We start from the raw sequence: 21,638 nt of genomic DNA on the forward strand, positions 1-21,638 counted from the left end.
TGATAGAACATGGTGTCTGGAATTGGCTTTTTTTTTTTTCTAATTTTTTTAAACATTTATTTATTTTTGAGACAGAGAGAGACAGAGCATGAACAGAGGAGGGGCAGAGAGGGAGGGAGACACAGAATCTGAAACAGGCTCCAGGCTCTGAGCTGTCAACACAGAGCCCGACGCGGGGCTCGAACTCACGGACCGCGAGATCATGACCTGAGCCGAAGTTGGCTGCTTAACCGACTGAGCCACCCAGGCGCCCCTGGAATTGGCTTTAAAACACTTAGTAGTGGGGGCAGTGCGCCTAGGTGGCTTAGTCAGGTAAGTGTCTGACTTCAGCTCAGGTCATGATCTCATGGTCCATGAGTTCGAGCCCCGCGTCAGGCTCTGTGCTGACAGCTTGGAGCCTGGAGCCTACTTTGGATTCTGTGCCTCCCTCTCTCTCTCAGCCCCTCCCCTGCTCATGCTCTGTCTCTCTCACTCTCTCTCAAAAAATAAATAAACATCAAAAAAAATTTTTTTTAATACTTAATAGGGAAGAAAAGGCAGTAGATGAAGCCTGTGGCAAAATCTTTACAGTTGCTGGATCTGGGTGACGGGCAAATGAGAATTCATGGTACTTTCTACTTTGTATATGTAAATACTCATAATAAGGCTCAGTATTTTAGCTCCACATTTTTTGTGCTGCTCTTACATCTAGCTAGGCACAGTCATTAATTTTTTGCTCACATTGGGGCGTGATAGCTAACCGAGCAAAGTCAAGGAAGAGTGAACCCGGAGAGCAATTGCAGGGAGTGACAAACACTTCAGTGTTGTTGGAGCATTCAAGTGTGGGCCAAAGAGAAGTCAGTCATGAAAAGGGAGCCTTAGGTAAGCGCTAATTAATGGACGACCTCGTAGGCTGGAGTAGATGCTGTTTCTGCCTCATTTCCTATCCCCCTGGGCCACCTGAGTTCACCTGCAGCTGCAGAAGAAGACCGTTTCCGGCGCACTGACAGCTTCCTACGTCAAGCACGTGTACGTTTTGCTTTTTCTGTGCTTAAAGCTTGAGCATCACACGCGTTTGCTCCATTGAAGGCAGGGGTACCCAGAAGCGGAAGATGCAGGGATTTAACCTCAACCAATGCAGGACTGGCAAAGGTGGGTCGTGCCCCAGACTTCCGTCCCCCAACGGGATGACTCTAAGGCGTGTTCCACATAGTGTTTCGGAGAACTCACAGGACCAAGCTCCAGTTGCCCCCAGCGTAACTTGCTTATTAGCGCACCTTTAATTCACCTTCCTCCCTCCCTCGTCCCACTTCCTCACTCCCTCACTCGTGTTTCCTAGGATGACCTCCCAAATAAAGGGTGCGGTGATTTCAAAATCTATTCACAAATTCTTTGACACTCCTTCCTTCAAAAAGTGGAGTGAATTTCCCTCCTCTTGAGGGTGATGGCTTTCAAAACGTACTTCTTTTTTTTGTTTTGTTTTAAAAAAATGTTCATGTATTTTGAGAGAGAGAGAGAGAGAGAGAGAGAGAGAGAGCATGGGTGGGGGAAGGGCAGAGAGAGAGGGAGAGAGAATCCCAAGCAGGTTCTGCCATATGGGGCTCAATCCCGTGAACCCAACTGCAAGATCATGACCTGAGCTGAAACCAAGAGTCGAAAGCTCATCCAACTGCGCCACCCAGACACCCCCTTTTTCAAAAAATGTGTATTTTTTGGGGCACCTGGGTGGCTCAGTTGGTTGAGTGTCCGACTTCAGCTCAGGTCATGATCTCATGGTTTGTAAGTTCAAGCCCAGCATTGAGCTCTGTGCTGACAGTTCAGGGCCTGGAACCTCCTTCGGATTCTGTGTCTCCCTCTCTCTCTGCCCCTCCCCTGCTCTCTCTCAAAAATAAACATTAAAAACAATTTTTATGTGTATTTGTTTTGAGAGAGAATGTGCATACTTGCATGAGCTGGGGAGGCGGGAGGGGCAGAAAGAGAGGAAGAGAGAGAGAATCCCAAGCAGGCTCCAAGTTGTTAGCACAGAGCCCCATGCAGGGCTTGAGCCCACAAACCTGAGATCAGGACTGGGGTGAAATCAAGAGGTAGATGTTTAACCAACTGAACCACTCAGGTGCTTTTTTTTTTTTAAGTTTATTTACTTTGAGAGAGAGTAGGGGAGGGGCAGAAAGAGAGGGAGGGAGAGAATCCCAAGCAGCCTCCACACTGTCAGTGCAGAGCCTGATGTAGAGCTCAAACCCACAAACCACGAGATCATGACCTGAGCCGAAATCAAGAGTCAGATGCCTAACCAACTGAGCCCCCCAGGTGCCCCCATAACTTATTTCTGGAAGACACACATTGTAACTGCCACTGCATTCTATTCATAACTTATTTCTAATGAGTAGAATGCAGTAGCAATGACAATGTGTCTTCAAGTCTCGGTCATACAAGACATGATGACTTCTCCTTTGTTCTCTTGGATCATTTGCTCTTGGGGAAGTCAATCACCATGTTGTGAGGACACTTGAGCAGCCCTGTTGAGATGTCCATGTTGTGGAGCAGAACTGAGGCCCCCTGTGTGCATGACCCTCCTTCTAGGTGGATTGTCCAGCCCCAGTCAAGCCTTCAGATGACTGCAGCCCCTGTGAGAGATTCTGAGGCAGAACCACTTAGCTAAGCCACTTCCAAATCCCCGATTGATAGTAAGTGTATGAAATAACCAGCATTTATTATTGTTTTAAGCTCACCTTTGTGCTAATTTATTACCTAGAAATAGTTAATTAATATACAGATTCTACTTTGGGGTAAAGCCAAACTAAGACATGGGAGGCTTTGGGACCTAATCCTATAGGCGTAGGAAGTTGCAAAAGGAGTTTAAGGGAGAAGCTCCCACCTCTAACTAGCAGATTCCCACCTTGCGTCTTTTCTCTCTTCAGGATGCCTACTCCCACCCATGGCCTTGGCCTGCGTTATCATCCAAGGTGGCACGCACAAATTGGATATATGCAAAAATGAAAACTTCTGTTGATGAGTGACTGTTTTCTTGACCCTTGAGACCCGTTAACAGTTTTCTGTTGGTCCTCTCTGGCACAGGTAGTCCAGGAGGTGCCTTTTTATTCGTACCCAGGACCTGTTCAGCACAGCTCCTCTACCCCAGGCTGCCACCCAGCCTCCTCCCCCTCACTCCAGGTTGCTCGCCAGCTCCACAGTGCAGGGCTACGTGTCCCCGTCTGACCGCGTTCCCAGACCCCTGGCTGCTCTTGCTTCTCAGCTGCTGATGCCCAGGTGCCCTTTTTTCTGCACATCAGAGCCTCTGAAACTCCCTCTCTCATATGAGATGTCTGAAGACTCTGCCTCCTTGAGTAAGGTGCTTGCCCCGGAACTGAAGCCACATTGGACACCCCCCACCCCCTTCCATTCTAGGTGAACTGTGACACAAGTCCCTGAAATGGTCTCCCGAGGCGGCCACACTCACCTTGCTCTCTCCCAGGTGGCATCCACGGCTCCCAGAAACCCTGGAAGTGGTCTATCCCTCCTACCGACACCTGTAGACACGTCACAGGGAGGGAGACGGCCTTTCTGTGCACTCCATATGACAGACAGGATGACAGCCTTCCCTGGGGAGTTACTGTCACTGCCCACTCCTGTTCTCTAGACACTTGGCACTCGCTCGACTACTGCTGCTCTCTGGGAACCTTTCAGGCAAACAGGAAGTGCCAGGGGGATAACACGCAGGAGAAGCTCTCAGCCAGTGGTTGAAGGGCCTCAGTAGCCAGCTCCCTCATCCCCTGGGTGGGCAGCTGAGGTGTGTTCTACACTTTCTCCCAGAATCCCCAGCAGGACCGAGCCCCCGTCGCCCACAGTGGTGATGTGCACCACATGCCCCGTGTTGGTGTTCTTCACCTCCCCTCTTCCCCTCCCCACCTAAGCGGCTTGCACTTGCATCTGCGTCTTGGGGTCTGCATTTGAGGGCACCCGAATTCAGACACGCTCACCCGCGATTATCACTGAACTTCACAGGTGCCTCATCCTGGAAGTGGGGAAATGGGGGGGGGTTGTATAGTACTCCAAAACTTCTTAATGTTCTCAAAATAAACAAACTAGAACAAAAATCCTCTTTCCAGCCCAGTGCAGAGTCTTTTCAGCTTCTCTGAGCCTGACAGAGAGTTGTCCTCTTGGGTGGCAGCATGGTGCCCCTGGAACTTAGTCACATGGGGTCTGATGTCTTCGGAGGTCTGTGTCAGGGTGTGGGATTGGGGAAAGGAGGACACATCTCCCGTGGCATCGCAGAGTACGGCCACGAGGGGCGCCTAGGTGGCTCAGTCGGCTGAGCCACCAACTTTGGCTCAGCGAGCCCCGCATCAGGCTCTGTGCTGACAGCTCAGAGCCTGGAGCCTGCTTCGGATTCTGTGTCTCCCTCTCTCTCTGCCCCTCCCCCACTCATGCTTTGTCTCTCTCTGTCTCAGAAATAAATAAAACATAAAAATAAATTTAAAAAATCGTATCTCAGAGTACGGCCACGAGCAAATACTTCACCCCTCTGGTAGGCTTTGGTAAGCTGATGACTGGCCATTCTAAACCTTTACCCAGACCTTGTCTCCAAGTTCCTGACTGGAGAGCTGACTGCTTATGTGGCATAACCACAGGCTGCATCTCAATCCGGAGGCAGCACCTTCCCTCTCTGCCAAATATACTTCTCTTCCAGCTTCATTGCACTCGCTCACGAGTCCTCTCTTCTTTCGTCTCCTGGGCCCAGTCTATCACCAAACCCTGTGGGTCCTGCCTTGCAACCCTCTCCTGAATCTATCCTCTACTCTGCACACTCACTGTTACCTCTATCACACTGATCAGCATTTGGTGGTGTTACGACTTGTAACACTGAAAAGTGATTGTATCTGAGTCGGCCCAGAGTCCACATCCTCTGTCATATGACTGTAGTTCCTCTCAACCAGAGGCGGAGTGTTCTTCCCATGCCTTGACTTTGGGCTTGGCCATGTGACTTACTTTGGCCAATGAGATGTTTTAAAGACTTGAAGTGTCCTTGTGGGGTGAGACGTGTTCTCTTGTGTCCCAGCCATCGTGATGAGGAGAACAGGCCCCTGGCTAGCCCACGGGTCTCTGGAAGAGCAGAGAACGTAGAGCAGAGCTTGAGGCCTACAGCATGAAGCAGAGCTGTCCCAACGGGCCCCTGCAAAGGATGAGTGTTCTCAGCCCTGAGTTTTTTAGGGCTGTTTGTTACACAGCAGTATTGTGGCAATAGGTGACTGACACACCTCTGTAGTTTAAGTGATCACAATTTTGTTCTTTAACTTCAGTGGTGACCTTTTGACCAGTTTCCGTGTTCTAATCTTACCCCCTTGCTAATCCATCTTTAAACAGTAGCCTGAATACAGAGGTGGCAGCCTTTTGTAGATTTCTTCATCATTTCCCCCATTTGGTGGTTTCGCCTCATGATATTTTCTGATCTCTCCACGACCTTCTTCCAGATGTCACCTCACCAACTTCTCCCACAAGGGAGGTGAGGCCCAATGGTTACATGAAGTCCATGGTTTAGGGTTCTCACTGCAGTATGGATGAAACCCAAGTCCTTCACTGGCCTGTGGCACGAGGCGTGACCTGGCCTCTGCCACCTTATCTGTGCCCATCTCCCCGAGCCCTCCCCCTGCTCATCTGCACACGACTTTCACCATTGCCTCCCAACAAGAGCCAACTGGTGGGATGCTGGAAGTTACATTCTCTGTCTAGTCACTCAGCCGCTTCAAGGCACAACTCACCATCCCTTCCCTGTGGCCTGGGTCTGGGGAGGAAGAGGTTAAGGTTGTTGGAAGGCCTGGACAGCCCAGGCCTGTTCTCAATCAGGGCACAGCAGGAAGGCGTGGGGCTGCTTGCTGGGTCGGGGAAGTCTCCATAGCAGAGTGATTCGCTGGAGTGTGGGAGAACCCGCTGAATGTTCTGAATATTCGTCTCTGTGCACAGCAAAGGGTGGGGTGAGCCAGGGCCAGGAATGAAGGGCGGTCAAGGCCTCAAAGTGGTAAAAGCCCTGAGAGTTGGCTTTGTGACTGCAGAGATTTGGCTGGCCCTGGGTGGAGGGTCAGCATCTCACACGGGGCCGGGAGAGGCTGATGAACTGGTCCCACTGGCTGAGCCGTCCTGCCCTCGCCTCCTTGGCTCCTTCCGGAGGTTTCTTGGCCCAGGAAGCGTGTTCGTCCTCCAAGAAACTTCCCCCAGCTGGCTCCCCTCAGCCGGCCTGCATCTCCATGAGAGAGGTGGTTTTGGCTCCCAGTCTGGCCCTGCAGTTTGAACAATGTTCAAGCCTAGGGGTAGGGGAGCTGTGTTCCTGAAACACCGCAGGAGCCAGGGACCTCGACTCGTCTTGCACTTCGTGTCTTGGCTGCATAAGTGGAACAGAAAACACATCTCACCTCCCACCTTCTGCTCCAGCCACGCCGGACCACACACTGCTGTCTGAGGGGGTCAGGCTTTTCATTGCTTTGAACCTGTTGCAGCTCTGCCCGAATGCCCTTCACCTGAGGAACTCCTGATCACCCTTGAAGACTCAACCCAGAGGTTCCTCCTTCCTGAGGTCCCCCTCATATACCTCGTCCTGTCTTTCTAGGCACTTCCAAGTGGTACCCGAAACTATCAAAGCAGGGGCCTCTACTGTTCGCATCCACCCAGAGCACCTGGCCGCCTCATTGAAACTGAACGTGGCCTGAGGCCTGGCCCCGTGTTCACAGTCAACTGCTAGGCGAGGTCGGTGCCGTTTGGTCCCTGGACCACACTCTGAGAAGCAAAGATTTAAAGCATTGATCTTGTTCTCTCACTTGAATTTTTGGGCCAAGTGCTCTGACGTGCTACACGTGAAACTTTTTAAAAAATACAACTTAACCTCTACTTTGAACCCCATTCAGCTAGTAGCAGAAAACATGCTGGTTAATTTCTGGTAAACTTGGGTCATTCCAGGTAAAATATTCCTTTCTGCCTGCCCCACCCCCACATTCTCTCTAGGATCTTATCTCAATTTTGCTGCTGCTGCTAACTGCTGGTGGTGGGCTTATGGAACATCTTGGCAGTTGGGGGCAGGGGTTGCGTGGGAGGAAGCATCTGACCACGGGTGGATGTCATGTTGGTTGTGGGTACAGAATTCCTTCCACCGGCTCCCCCAAGATGTCTGAGTTCCCATGTGGTCCCTGGCATGGCCCAGACCGCTGCCTTTTTGTGGGTCCCCTTGTCCCAACTGTGAGATACCCTCAGGTCCCTCCGCTTTCTCCCATCTGGCTTCCATGCCCTTCTCTGGGGTCTGGGGAATGTAAGCTGCCTCCCACACACCCTGTGGCCCCCAAAAGTTTTCTGGATCTGTCTAGGTCCCTCCCCTCCTGAAGATGCCCTAGGCAGTCCCCATGCCATGGCCACCAGCTTACTCCAGGTGCCTGGTGGGAAGCTGTACAGTTCCTCCCCACTCGCAGGTCCCAAACTGATCTGAAATCTGAGGGTCTCCTTGCCCATTCTCCCATCCTTCTGGATGTAACCCTAGAGAGGAGGCAGCTTGTGGACACCCCAGACATCCCCACCAGCACGTAACTGACTTCCTTCACTGCCAGCTCACTCTCCCCGCCCCCTCCCTGCATCCCACAGGGCTATGTTTACTTTTTACTTTTTTTTTGACTAGTTAACATATGTATATGGAACAAGTAATTCACATAATACAAAAGAGCACTCACACTTATTACACAATTAATCTCCTCATCTAAGACAATATCCTTTGAATCTCCACCACAGCGATGACAAAATCCACGTGCGTCCAGTCGGTCCTGTCCCTTCTCTCTCCTCTCTTCGCCCCTCATTCCGGTTGGTTGTTACCACTGGCTGGAGTGCTTTATTTCTCCGTGGGGATGAATTAATGTGTTTCCACGAGACACCTCTTCTTTGTGCAAGGCAGTCGAGCAGTCTGCAGTTTGCTCATAAGCTCTGATCCCATCACACTGAATGGCATGTGTGCTGCTCAATTCCAGGACCACCAAAGATGCAGACACGGCCCCTGGCTGGAAACCGCTATGGTGGATGCTTGTACACCTTGATCTGTATCTCTGTTCTCTGGGCCACCTACTCGCAACCTAGCTTTTCGGTCCCTTGGCCGTTAAAAAAGGAAGAAATCAGGATACTTAGCAAACGTCTACTTCCATTGGTTTTACAGTTTCTATCTCATAATGGTGTTCTATGTTACGTTTTGTAATATGTCATGTTTTGTAACCAGAATTCCAAGAGTTGTTTTAACTTTAATCCCAAACATCCACGGATCCAGTGTCCCCTTGGTGTTTTTGCTTCTGTTTCTCTATCCATTTGCTCCACCAGAGTTAGTCTTTTATGGTATTTTCTTCAAGATGGCTGAAGTTTTGTAGTTTTGAAATATTTGCATGTTTTATGTTTGGACTACAGTTTGGGCTGATACAAAGTTCCTGGGCCATGTTTTCTTTCTCTGCAGACACCGTGGTGTTCTATGAGGTACGCGATTGGTCCATGGTTTTCTAGCTTCGAGTGTCACCATGCTACAGTTTGTAGCCGGTCTGATCTTTGTGGTTTTGTTTTTCTTCAAATGGGTGATTTGACCTTTCTGCTGGGTGACTAAAGGAACCTTTATCTTCGAAGTACGGTAACATTAATAGGGTATGTCAGTGTTAGTTGGTCTATTCCCTTAGGAGTTCATTCAGTCAATGTTTATTGGGGGTTCTTAGGTGCCAGGAATGATTTTGAACACTGGGGATACAACAGTGAACAACAAGGACGAGAAAAATCCCTGTCCCTACACTTCCTGGAACTTACATTTTGACAAAAATTTAGGAAAGAAAACTATGTCCGTTTCTCAAAACATAGTAGGCCCTTTACATCTATAAATTCAAGGTTTTTGTTTAGGCAAGTTTTCTGATGCGGGGCTCCAACCCATGGACCAGGAGATTGTGACCTGAGCCGAAGTCAGACACTCAATTGATGGAGCCACCCAGGCACCCCTATTCTCTTCCTTTTAAAATTTATTGTTGGGACACCTGGGTGGCTCCGTCAGACGAGTGTCCGACTCTTGATCTCAACTCAGGTCTTGAACTCAACGTTGTGAGTTCAAGCCTGGCGTTGGGCCCCACATTGGGCTCGAAGTCTACTTAAAATAAACAAACAAACAAACAAATAAAATTCGTTGTTATTCTCCATGTTATGGTGTTCATTTTTCTGGAATTTATTTTTGATGCTCCAAGCTAAATGTTTCTATTGTTTTCCTGCTTCATTGGATCCTTCATTTCTGTGATGATTTTCTTTTTCTCTTTCACTTCTTTCCTGGCTCCTAGCAACTTAGATTTCTCCTCTTTCCTTTGTCTTATTCTTTTTTTTCTTGTGTGCTTGTAACTTTTCTTTGAGTCATTGTTTATAGGTGACTTTTTCCATCCAGTGATTGAATTTATGAGAAAATTGTCATCACAATCTTTGTCTCCAAGACAAATTCTTTCCCAAGGGGTAGCAAGAAGTCTCTCTGGCCCATTGGAAAGCTTTGAACAACACAGGGGTGTGTGTGTGTGTGTGTGTGTGTGTGTGTGTGTGTGTAATATGTATATGATATTAATAGTAATATATATTTACAGTAGTATTAACAGTAATGTATATTTACTTCTTACTTACTTCTTTCATTATACTACAGTAACTTGACAAGGCTTTGTCTCCTGAGTGCCAGGAACACTTCTGGCATTGTTCATATTGACTGAATGTTTGTTGAATGAATCAGTGACCAACAGAGCCTTCTATATCATAATGGAAGAGAACATGGGGGTGTAGGGGTAGGAAGGGAAGACAGGGGAGTGAGGGCAGGGCACAAGGCCAACTTCTGCTGACTCCACAATTTTTCCAAGACTGGATGGGCATTGTGTTCCCACCCCAGGAATTCTAAGGTGATGCTAGTGCTCCTTCCAATGCCTAGCCATTAGAGATTGCAAAGAAGCAATAACCTGACTTTCTCTACTCTCACCCCAGGACATATAGCAACCTCGTTTCTCCATTTGGCTTCAGGTTTTAATTGAGGCTAGCAGGGTGAGGATCAGCAAGAATCATTCTCTACCTAGACTGGGCTGCTAGGAGGAGGCAGAAAGCACAGAGGCCGAGAGACCCTTCTGATAGACCGCCTCACCAAGTTCCCTCACCACCCCACGCCTCAGCTCCCTTTTCTGTGAAAATGAAGATAATAATAATACCACCTCCCAGGGTCCTATGAGGATTAAATGAGCTAAAGCTTGTGGCAAGTAATGTGGGAAATTATGGGACAGGATTCATTTTTTCATTTCCTTTGTTGGTCAGGTATGTGTTGAGTACTCACAGCATGGCAGACAGAGAACGAGATGAACTGACAAATAAGACGCCATCTTGGCCATTGGGCTGGCTGACCTGAGGAAGTGCTCACTGTCGATGCATTTTGAAACGCTGCGAGAGCACTGAAGAAGTGATGGGGTGGGTGGGGAGAGAAGTGGCACTTGAGCCACGTTTCGGAGAATGAGCAGTTCCAGCATATGGGAAGGGATTTAGGCAACGTTCCAGTTGGACTGTGGAACTTAGGGGACTCACCAGAGGCTAAGATTGAACTGACCTTTTACTTAGTTTGCATGTTTAAGTTGGGAGGATGAAGGGTAGAGGGCACTGATGGAGGTTACATCAAGGGTATTGGGAGGGGCACCCGGGTGGCCCAGTCTGTTAAGTGTCTGACTTTGGCTCAGGTCGTGATCCTGCGGTTCATGGGTTCGAGCCCCGCATCAGGCTCTGTGCTGACGGCTCAGAACCTGGAGCCTGCTTCGGATTCTGTGTCTCCCTCTTGCTCTGCTCTCCCCCATCTCATGTCTTTCTCCGTCTCTCTCTCAATTTTTTTGTAAAGGGTCATGGGAGAAACAGTCCAGCAGAGAGGGGAGGTAAGGGCCTCCAGGAGAAGGGGAATGTGAGAAGGCATGGCACATTCAAGGAACCCACCACCCAGGATCTCTCAAGAATGCCCAGAGGTCAGAATCCCATGGGCAGGGGCTATCTCGTCTGGCCACGGACCTGGGCTGTCAGAGATGAAAAGGCCAACAGCAGGGAGATGAACAGACGATGTGACCACTCAGAGACTCCAAGCACTCTCCCTTTCCACCCTCTGCCCACCCCTTCCCTTTCTGAGGTCACGGATCCTTCTTACCTGCCCACCCGACCCTGCTGCCGGCCACAGCTGATGACACCCAGAGACTGCGTGACTTGATGGTGGGCACAGGATCTCTAAGTGCACGTAGACTTTGGAATCAAGACTGCCATCTGGGCAGACTGAAGCAGATACGAAGAGAAAAGGCAATACAAAAAGCAGGCAGGAAGTGGGGTGCCTGGGTGGCTCAGTTGGTGAAGCGTCTGACTTCGGCTCAGGTCATGATCTCACAGTTCACGAGTTCAAGCCCTGTATCAGGCTCTGCGCTGACAGCTCAGAATCTGGGGACTGCTTTGGATTCTGTGTCTCCCTCTCTCTCTAACCCTCCCCTGCTTGTGCTCTGTCTGTCTCTCTCTCTCTAAAAACTAAATAAAAACATTTTTTAAAAAAGCAGGCAGGAAGAGAGGGAGGGAGAGAGGGAGACAGAGAGGTGGGGAGCAAGAATGAGAGAAGACTGTAGGTCATGTTCTAGCCCCACTTGGTGCTGGCTCACTTCCTTCCCATGAGTTCTGCAAGAAACTTTATTTCTTTAAAATCGGTCTCTCTTTACTTGGTTAGGCTGGCTCAAATGGCTTCTGTTTCTTGCAACCAAAGGGTGCGGTGAGTTGATTTCTCTAAGTCTCAATTTCTGAGTCCTCCAGATGTGTTGTTGGACTAGATGTTGCTTGATGGTATTTTTGGCTCCATGATTCTTATATATTTTTTTATTTCGCCATGCCTAATTTGGCAACTTGCATACCATAGATGCCTAGCAAATATCTATCAACACAGTTTGGAATGTGTATTCAATTTGTATTATGACAAGATAACATTTTATACCAAATAATTAGTATTTCAATACATCCAAAATTGGAAGGGGAGCTTTGGTGGAATGCAACCTTGGGGTTAAGGAAACTTGAATAGATTCCTAGAACAATTATATGAAATCTCCCGTCTAATCCGAAACACAGTTCGGTTACCAAATTCTGTTTATAAGAACTTCGTTTAGAGGGATAGCTGTCCAGAGAATTTCACCTACGGCTCTCCACCAAATACTGGGGAAAAAAGCATATTTGCAAGAAATGAACCGAGTCTGAGTTATATACTTTGCTTTCCTATCTTCTGCTCACGGGTCCCTGCCTGCACTTTAAGTGGAAAAGGGAAAAATCTAGTAAGATCGGTCACCTGTGTGGGGCCTGAGACTCGCGCACCTGAGCCTACTTAGATGCCAATTGTGAGAGAGCTTTAACCCACTCTCCCCTCTCCAAGGATGAATCCAGACACTGTCCGGTATAAATATTTAAGGTGCTATGGAAATTTCTTGGCGGTGGATAAAGTGGACTCTTTTAATTAAGATAGCCCTTCTCCGTGAAAGATAAACCTGTGGGGTTCAGTGACAAAGTCTTTGTTACTCAAATGTCCAGGTCGCTCCCCTTGATGGGAACAAATGGTCACGTTAGCAGCTGTAAATAGAACTTTCGCCAGCACCCTGAGACTTCAGCCATCGAGACGTCCATACTGCTTTTGGAAGTGGTGTGTCTGTGGGGGAAGAACTCCCAGGGGTATCTCTCACAAGCTCATAAACAAATCCAGGAGGCTCCAGATTCGCGTCCACCGATATCCTGGTCATGTCAGCCATGGCCACTTTATCCTATTATGTTCTTTTTCTTCCTTTGGATTAAAGGCTTTTTTTTTTTTTTTTTTTTTTTTGTATTCCCCCCTCCGGCTTTATTGAGATATAACTGACATATCACATCATGTGAGTTCAAGGTGTATAACATGACACTTCGATATGTGTACATATTGCAAAAAATTACTCCAATAAAGTTAGTGAACACATCCGTCACCTCCCACAGTTACCTTTTTTTTTTTTTTTTTCCTTTATCCTCCTAAGTTCTTTAACAGTTAGCTGCTGTTGTATAACCAACAACTGGGACCTTAGTGGCTTAAGATGACAACAAACTGTTTAGCTCGTGCTTTTATGGGTTGGCTATTTGGGCTAGACTCAGCTGGGCTCCTTCCTGCATCAGCAGTCGGCTGTGGATGGGGTAGAGGGCTTTACTGATTTTGGTTGGGCCTCTCACACATCTAGGGCCTTGGCTGGGACAGCTGGGTTGCCCTGGCTCTGGGGCCTGAGATCTGTCACCCTCCAGCAGGCTAGCTCAGGCTCACTCACGTGGCAGAGTAATGTTCCAGTGAAGAGAGTAGAAAGATGTAAGGCTTCTACTCTGTACCTCTGAGAAGGTACAATATGATGTCTGCCACATTCTCTTGGCCAAAGCAACTCACAGTGTCAGCCCAGATTCAAGATGGGAAGGTAGGCCCCCCCTTTTTGTGGGAGGAAGTGCAAAGCGTTTGCAGGAGGGGGGAAGTTGTGACCATTTTTAAAATGTTTATCTCTTTGTTTTGAAAGAGAGAGGGGAGTAGGGGCAGAGAGAGAAGGAGAGAGAGAACCCAAGCAGGCTCTACGCTGTCGGCACAGAGCCTGACGTGAGGCCCGATCTCACAAACAGTGAGATCATGACCTGAGCCGAAATCAAGAGTCGGATGCTTAACCGACTGAGCCGCCCAGGTGCCCCATAACTACGACCATTTTGGCAATCCATCTACTACTTTCTCAGTAATGTCACCATACCAAGCCCTTGAAATAGAGAAGCTGAGTGTTGGAGTGTATGTCCCTGAATTGTTACTTAGCAGGAGGGTCCCCAAAGCATAGCTGCTTGGGCCCCAGAGTCTTCCTGTGCCTTATGAAACAGTCCTTTGTGTTGTAACATCTAGAAGCTTCTTCCAGCTTCCTAGGATCCCACATGTCCAAAGGGCCAAGTTGGGGGCAGAGTTGAGTGACAATTTCATCTCCCTTCCGTCAACTAAAACTTTGTCACTGGACCAAACCAAACTTGGTTTCTTCTTTCCTTAGAATAAAAATTATTTTCCAGGAGTTCTTTTTACACCTCTCAAGCAAATAGATATCCAGTCAGCCCACCATGCTTGTGTGCCAGACATGTCCAGATATATTCAGGTCCCAGTGGCAGACCTCACTTAGTCTTCTTTATTTCTCTATAACTCATTAGGTACTCTTTTGTAGGGTCTCACCTCCTGGATAGCAGAGGGGAAAAAATGGAGTCTGAGGCAATAATTCAGTCTCTCCGGTTTCCTCAGACTCTCCGGTTTCCTCAGACTCTCCAAGTTCTTCCTGGGGTGGCATGTGAGGTGATGCCTCTGGGTCTCAAGGGCCTGCTGCAGATCATCCCTTAAAAGCAGAATGCTGAGGGGTGATGGCCCCATTCCTGAGTGTTTGCATGTCTGTGGCTTGTGTACCTCATGGTCTGGGTGCTTCACGCTCATTCAGAGCTCTGCAGTGCTCCCCAACCTCCCCAACGACGTTAACTCAGGCCTCACCAATGTTTCCTCTGAGTGCCCATCATGTCCTCCCGCCGGCTCCGGGGTCAACTCTCCCCTCTCCATGCTGGGTCTTAGAACAGATGATTTGTGTATTCTGTGTTACATCCCTCAGCCCACCTCTCACCCCAGCATAGTGGAGGTGGACGGCTTCAGGCACAATGACTCATCGCACCTCAAGGCAGTGGCTCCTGCTTTTCTGCCTCAGATGTTTCTTTGAGGCCAAAGGCGTCCACACAACCAGGAAGTAAGAAGAAGTAAGCTTTCCTGGGAGTAATCCTCAACTGGTGGGAGATGAGATAAATGCCCCAGACCCCTGACCTTCAGAGAGGACAGTTCTGAGGCACATTCTACACAGTTCCTCAGAGGGTCCCCAGATGAATGGAGCCCCAGCTGTACACGCTTTATGAGCTTTTCCTCCCTTCCTGTCTCGTTTTCCTGCTTTCTGGGATCAACTCCAAGCAAGTGACCTGCACCCAAGTCCTGATCTCAGGTTGTGTTTTTGAGACAACTCAAACTAAGACGTCCCTATGGGAAGCTTGTGTCGCACAAGTTAGTCTCCTTCGGAGGCCCCTGGTGCTGGTGAGTAGGTGGGAATTTCTGCATCATGTGGGTGCCACAAAGGAATTTGGGGGGGGGGTGACTCCAGGAAGCTAAACCCAGGCCCTGTCTCTGTATGACCATGGTGATCCACTAAGTTGACTTTAATGAGGCAGCCCCCTCTCTTAGGTCAGTGCCTGAGGACTGGGGAGAAGGAGGTGGGCAGCCCATGGTGCCAACCCCTCTATTCAATCCCGGAACTTCCCTTAACCCAGGGACATACCTCCTCACTCTGGTCAAAGGTCACATTCAGGGAAGATGTAACCTTTCCTTCCAGCTGTCTGTCCTACTTCTTTCTCTCTTCTCCTAGAATCCACTGGGAACACAAGAGTGGGCCTTGGGACTTCTTTTCTTCTCTGCATAACTTCCTTCTCCCCAGGCATTTGGTAGACCTCTCATCTAGCGGCAAAGCCTGCCTCTTGAGATATTCAACGGGGACATAAGGAATTTGGAAAATCATTTTCTCTCTGGCCATGCTTGACATTCCTGCCACTGGTTTGCTAAAGAGAAGAGGGAAGTCACCTTTGAGACTCTGACTTCATCAGTGGCTTCCTCGCTCTCTAAACTTGCACTGTGCCTATATGGTAGCCACAAGCTACATGTGGCCATTGAGCACTTGAAACATATCTAGTGCCCCTGAAGAGCTAAATTTTAAGTTCATTTAATCTTCATTAATGAAAATTAAAATTGAAAAAACTGATACTACTCAGGGCACCTGGGTGGCTCAGTCAGTTGAGCGTCTGACTTCAGCTCAGGTCATGATCTCACAATTTGTGGGTTCGAGCCCCACATTGGGCTCTGTGCTGACGGCTCAGAGCCTGGAGCCTGCTTTGGATTCTGTTTCTTACTGTCTCTCTGCCCCTTCCCTGCTCATGCTCTGCCTCTCTCTGTCTCAAAAATAAATATAAACATTAAGGAAAAATTTTTAAACTGATACTACTAAATTCAGTGATTGGGTAACTTTACTTATTTAAACACTTTTTTTTTTAAGAGAGAGAGAGAGAGAGAAGGCATGCACACAGTAGGGGCAGAGGGAGAGAGAGAGAATCTTAAGCAGGCTCTGTGCCCGGAGCGGGGCTCCTTCCCACCACCCTGGGATAGTGACCTGAGCCTTAAATCAAGAGTCTGACACTCAACTGACTGAGCCACCCAAACACCCCCGTTACTGGGTAACTTTAAAGTATCTTTGGAACAACCTGGGTATGTGACTCTACTTTTTCAGATAGAAATTTTATAAAACCTAAATACAGATCAAGTATTTTTGATAAAAATGTAACATCTGAACTGAGATGTGCTGAAGTGTAAATACACACCCGATTTCAGTCTTCGTGCAGCAATAGAATGTAACATCCCTCATGAATAATGTCCTTAGATTGCTTACATGTTGAAATTATATTTTGAATACATTGGGTTAAATGAGATATATTAAAATTAATTTCACTGTTGTTTTTTTTTTTTTTTTTTTTTTTTACTATTTTTAATATAGCTAGAAAGTTTTCATTGTACCTGTTGCTTACACTGTACTTCTAATGGAGAATGGGTTCTAGACAAGGTTATCTGCTGCTTCCCTGGGGCCATGTCCCCAGAGGTGGATGGTGGCAAGAAAATATGTGTCAGTTTAATATCTGCAAAGTATTAAGCCTGTTACAGCGGTATTGTCCCTACACCACCTGGAAGGATAAAAACATATTCCTTTCTCTTCTTTGGCTTTTGTGTGGGGAAGCTGATGGGGGAAAAAAAACCTGTTTTCTGGTATCTTGAACTACTGAATCAATTTATTCACCAAGGTGAAAATATAAGTAGACGGGAATGGATTGTGTTTTAATTTTTTTTTTAATGTTTATTTTTCAGAGAGAGAGAGCGAGCCAGGGAAGGGCAGAGAGAGAAGGAGACACAGAATTGGAAGCCGGCTCCAGGCTCCAAGCCTTCAGCAGAACCCAACGCTGGGCTGGAACACACCAACCCCGGGCCAGAAGCTTAACCCACTGGGCCACCCAAGCACCCCTGGATTGTGTTGTAAACAGAGCCTGGGGGCGGGGAACATGGCAGCCCAATTTCTGCACTAGGAGTCCCGCACCCCAGTTGATTGGTCATAGAGTGGTCACCTGACCCAAGCTGGGCCAATGAACTGCTCTCTTGGGAGACTGGAGTCGAAGAGACTACCGGTCTGTAGCTTCACCCGGCTGCCGTCTTCCATAGGGGAGCTCCAGCCCCTCCTGCTGGAAATGGGGGCACCCTCTGTCATGTGCCTGGGGTGCAGGGAAGGCCAGTCTACGATGGAAGGGAAGAGCTGGCCCCTTAGAAAAGACTTTTGGGTTCCTGGGAGCCCTCCAGGCTCTGGATTTGCCTCTAACAGAGCTCTTCCCTGCAGTTCTGACCTCGAGGTCATAGAGCGAGTGCCATGTCCTCAATACATCCCCCCCCCCCCCCCATGGTGTTCATGTCAACCTGCAAACCAAAGAAGCTTGCCAGTACAGAGTTCCGGCTGAGGGGTAGGGGAGGATATTAATGGGAGAGCTTTGTGTTTATAGGTCAAGGGGATAGTACAAATAGATAATTTTTTTTTCCCCTCCAGAAAACGCTGATCAGTGGCCTCCTTGTTCCAGGGTAGCTGACACAGTTTTGAGCACCACCCTACAGCTGCATTTTGGGTTCAAAGGCTTTTGTGGCTGGGCTGGGAAGCACATCACCATTTATAACATTGTTTCTAAGGGAGACACATTCCAAGATCCAAACAATGAATTTAGTGAAGAATGCTTGGCTTCCAGGAGGGCAGAGCCGGCTGTACCCTGGGGTTGGCTCCCCATTAACCATCAGGCCCCCTTTTTTGGCACGGAGACTCACCCTGCAGGGGTGAGGTTTGTATGTGGGGGGAGAATTATGATAAGAGGAAGGGAACAGAAAAGGGGCCCCGCAGCTGGGGTGCTGAGAGCCCCAGGAAGTCCAGGGATGGATGAGAGAGGGAGGTGAGAGGTGGACAAAGAAACTTGGCCTCCTTCACCGTCACGTCTGCCCACCCGTCAGTCGAAGGGGCCTTGCTTAGCCCCTGCTCAGCTCAAACCCTTTTTGGAATAAGGGAGTGAGAGGGTTAGAAAATGAATCCCACATCCTCTGGGGAATCCGGGGCGCTCGAGGTGGGCTCTGAGGGGCAGCGTGACTGTTCCCTGGGAGTGGCTGTCACAAGCGCAGGGCGAGCCAAGGGGCTCGGGCCGAGATTCCATCCGGCTTGAAGAGGGCGGCGGCCGAACGGGGTGAGGGAAGCCAGCCCATCCTCCCCACCCCTGCACTCCTACCCCCTCCCTGTCGCCCCCACCCCCAGCCCGGAAGAGACGCCGGCAGCCGGAGCCCCGACTCTCAAGCTGGGAAGGAGGGGACGCGCAGCTCCAGCATTGTCTGGGAGGGAGGGGAGAAACTCCGCCCCCCAGGGGGAGGGGAGGAGGGAGGAGGGAGGGACGGCGGGAGAGGAGGGGAGGAAGAAAGGCGAGGGAAGAGGGGCGGGGGAGAGATGGAGAGCTAGAGAAAGGCGGGGAGAGAGGCCGATCCGACGCGGTAGGGACGGATAAAGGCAGGGGGGCGGGAGGGGCGGAGGGGAGGCGAGGAGGGCGGGGCGCTCGACCCCCAATCGCGCGGCCGCCGCCTGCGCTGCCCGACTGGATTTGAGCCGGGCCCGCGGATCGCTGACCCAGGCGCGCGCTGGAGCAACGCCCCCGCCCCCGCCGAGGCACCCCCACTTTTCAACTCCGCGGGCGATGCAGCCGGCTGGGGACGCAGGCAAGGCTCGGGGCGCGGGGCAGCGGGCGCGGGATGCGGGGCGCAAGGTGCCGGGCGCGGGCCGGTCCTCTCTCCCCCGCCTCCCTCCAGCCTCGCCGAAAGTTTTCCCGCGGTGTTCCCAGCCGGGTCCAGGTCAGCGCCTCAGTCCTCGGCTGCCCTGGTCTCCTCCCTCCTCCCCCGACCGCCGGGGTTCCTGGGCGTGCGGACTCCCCGGGGGCCGCGTGGGCGCCAACCCCTGCACGCCCACCTTCTGGTCGGAGAAAGTTGTGGTCCCAAGCTCGTCTTTCCCCGAGACCTCTGGGGGTCCTTCCTTCTCTCCGCGCCAGGGGCGGCGACAGGAAGGCGCCCCCACCCCTTCTTCGGGGCCCCGGGACTCCGTGGTGAGCTGGGCCCGGGCAGCAGGTGCAAGGCTGGCAGGCCCGGACAGCGCTGGGAGTGCCCGACCCCAGCCCGGTCCCCATCTTCCCTGCCCAACGGACGGTTCCCCAAAGGCGGGTTCCAACACCCAGCGCGGGCGGGCGGCGCGCCCGAGGCTCCTCCGGGAGGGCGCAGGGGCCCGGGGCCCTCGGTCCTCGTGGCACTTCCCCTTTGCGGTCTCCCCGCCCGCCTACGGAGCTAGCGCTGAGGTCGTTGGGGACCGCGGCTTCGCGTTCTCTCTCGCCCAAGAGAGGCAGGTGCCTCAGGCGACCCGGGTACTTCTGCATTTCGGGCGCCTGCTTTGCATTCAGCTCTTAAGCTGGGAAAGCCCTGGGGACAGCACAGAGAGGCGAGGTGGCCGGGCGGGGAGACAGAGGGCTCCATCTTACTCTGGGGCTCTCTGTGGGTGCTGGGTTGTTCACAGCACCTCTGCGCCTCAGTGACAGCAGGAGCTGAGCGCTAGGCTTCCCAGGTGTCCGGAATCCGGGTTCTCCCAGAGGAGAGAGGCTGTGACTAGTGCTGGCCGGGTTTGTAGTAAGTACCTTAATGTGATGAATGAAAGTTTGAACCAGTGAGCTGACAAATAACAATTCATCCTGGAGTGAGACTCTGTTCCTGCCACAGTTGATCTTGGTACAATGGGAGGAAAGAATTAGAAACAATGATTCTTTTAAACAGCTGTGATTCAGAGCCAGGGGCCTTCTTGCCAGAGCATCTGGAGGAGGAATCTGGGGTTGGATTTATTTTACTTATCAATCCACTTTTATTTCCTGGGAACTTTTTCTGCAGGTGGTCTGAGGAATTAAAGAAAGTTCTCACCGCCAAGAGATATGGGTTATTTTGAGGGTTATTTTTGTTTTTGTTTTGTTTTTAGCTTGTGTCCAAATGCAGTGTCCCAGGGACTAAGTGTGGAGTCAGCCTGGGAGGTGCCCACTTGGGAGCAGCGACCCTGGAGTGGCAAAGTGAGTGTGGGCACCAGCTTTCTGCTCTGGATCAGGCAGCCTGACGCCTGGGAACGGCTGCAGCCTGCTGGGCCGTGGGAGGCTACAAGAAGGTCTCAGTTGGTGGCTGAGCTCGGAGAGGTGGGGTAGGTTGGGAAAGATAGCAGATTGTTCTTGCCCTGGAAGAAGGAGAGGAAGCCGTAGATACAGCCTGCCTGGGCACCTGGGAGGGTGGGCTGGGACAGTTGGGGATTCTCTGTGCTGGGGACGCTGAGCGGGGAGTCCTGCCCCTCCTTCAGAAGACAGGACAGCAGGGGTGCCGTACTGAGAGGCAGGATCATCTAGCGGTGGGGCGGGGGGCAGGTAGCCCAGATATATCCCATGTTCCTCGCCCTTATTTTTGTGCTGGTGAGATCGGTTAAAGTGAGGGGTATCTTTGGGGAGCCGGGCTGAAAGGAGGCCGGGGGACCTGGAGCCGCCAGACCTGCCCCCCTCCAGGGGAAGGTGGGGTGTGTGCCCTCTGCACCTGACTGCGTGGGCAAGGGCATGTGCACCTGTGCCTGTGTTCTTCCCCTGGCAGCATCCCCACCTTCCCGAGGGGGTCTCATTCTGCCACGGGGGCTCCAGAGCCTGCCTGCCTCTCTGCATGTCTGCACTGCTTCTGTTTGGGGCTCCAAGACCTCTCTCCAGTTTGTGTTGTCTTGGAAGTTAGTTAGGAGTGGTATACGATCTTCTTCTCAGTCCCTCAACCCCCCCTGTTCTCAGATGCGCTGTCCTACCTGGGGCCTGTCAGTCACCCACTGGTTTTGCTTTGATTTCTTCGTCTGTTTTCCGGGGCCCCAGAGCCAAGCTTCGTGTCTGCCTTCCGTGCGTGAGCTGCTTAGGAATGGCCGAGAGAGTTGGCTGGAGCCGTGCCCAGGACCGCACATCCTGGCACCTCCGCTGGAGTGCCAAAGGCTGTCCCAAAGCACAAAAGAACGTTGGCCTGATTCTTGCCTTCGGTCCTCCCCGGGTACTCGGGCAGGAAGCGTCCTCACCGGGAGGGGGTGTGGAGGCAGGACGAGATTGCCAGCGAATTCTGCTGAGAGGCTAGGAAATGGACTGGGATTTGCCTTGTGTCTCCTTCTCTCCCCCAGGGTGAGAAGCTGGGCAGGTCTCCGCAGTGTGCTCGGAACAGAAGACGTCCAGTCTCTCTGTCTTCAAGACAGTTGCTGAGAGCTGCGACCACGCGGTTTACAGAACTGGGGCGGCGGTCCCTTTCTGCCACCTCCCTGCTTCTGCCACCACTCTTTATAGTAGGGTCCAGTGATTTACCCTAATGACCCACTGCCCTATTTAAGCACCTCCCCACATCTCCAGAAGAATTTTAAATA

At 50.7% G+C, this 21,638-nt stretch overlaps 2 protein-coding genes across 5 annotated transcripts in view; one reads left to right on the forward strand and one right to left on the reverse strand.

Annotated features, from left to right (window-relative positions):
* The window catches only part of LOC147582656 (protein S100-A11-like), a 28,820-nt gene extending 16,044 nt beyond the window's left edge, over positions 1-12,776 (reverse strand). The window contains exon 1 of the mRNA XM_086702802.1: positions 12,711-12,776. Coding sequence (XP_086558928.1) covers positions 12,711-12,776 — 66 coding nt within the window. The remainder of the gene's footprint in view (positions 1-12,710) is intronic.
* Positions 12,777-18,659: 5,883 nt separating this feature from the next.
* RASSF2 (Ras association domain family member 2) overlaps positions 18,660-21,638 on the forward strand; it is a 44,419-nt gene continuing 41,440 nt past the window's right edge. The window contains exon 1 of one of the 4 annotated variants that reach the window (XM_086701752.1): positions 18,660-18,685. The gene's annotated coding sequence lies outside the window, so the exon portion shown is untranslated. Of the gene's footprint in view, positions 18,686-18,734; positions 18,908-19,019; positions 19,040-19,091; positions 19,859-21,638 lie in introns of those variants that run through there. The other 3 variants (XM_086701750.1, XM_086701754.1, XM_086701751.1) reach the window with 3 other exon arrangements.

The sequence above is a fragment of the Puma concolor genome, chromosome A3 (genome assembly GCF_028749965.1).
Source record: "Puma concolor isolate L17-30 chromosome A3, mPumCon1.1.hap2, whole genome shotgun sequence".
NCBI classification, from domain to species: Eukaryota; Metazoa; Chordata; class Mammalia; order Carnivora; family Felidae; genus Puma; species Puma concolor.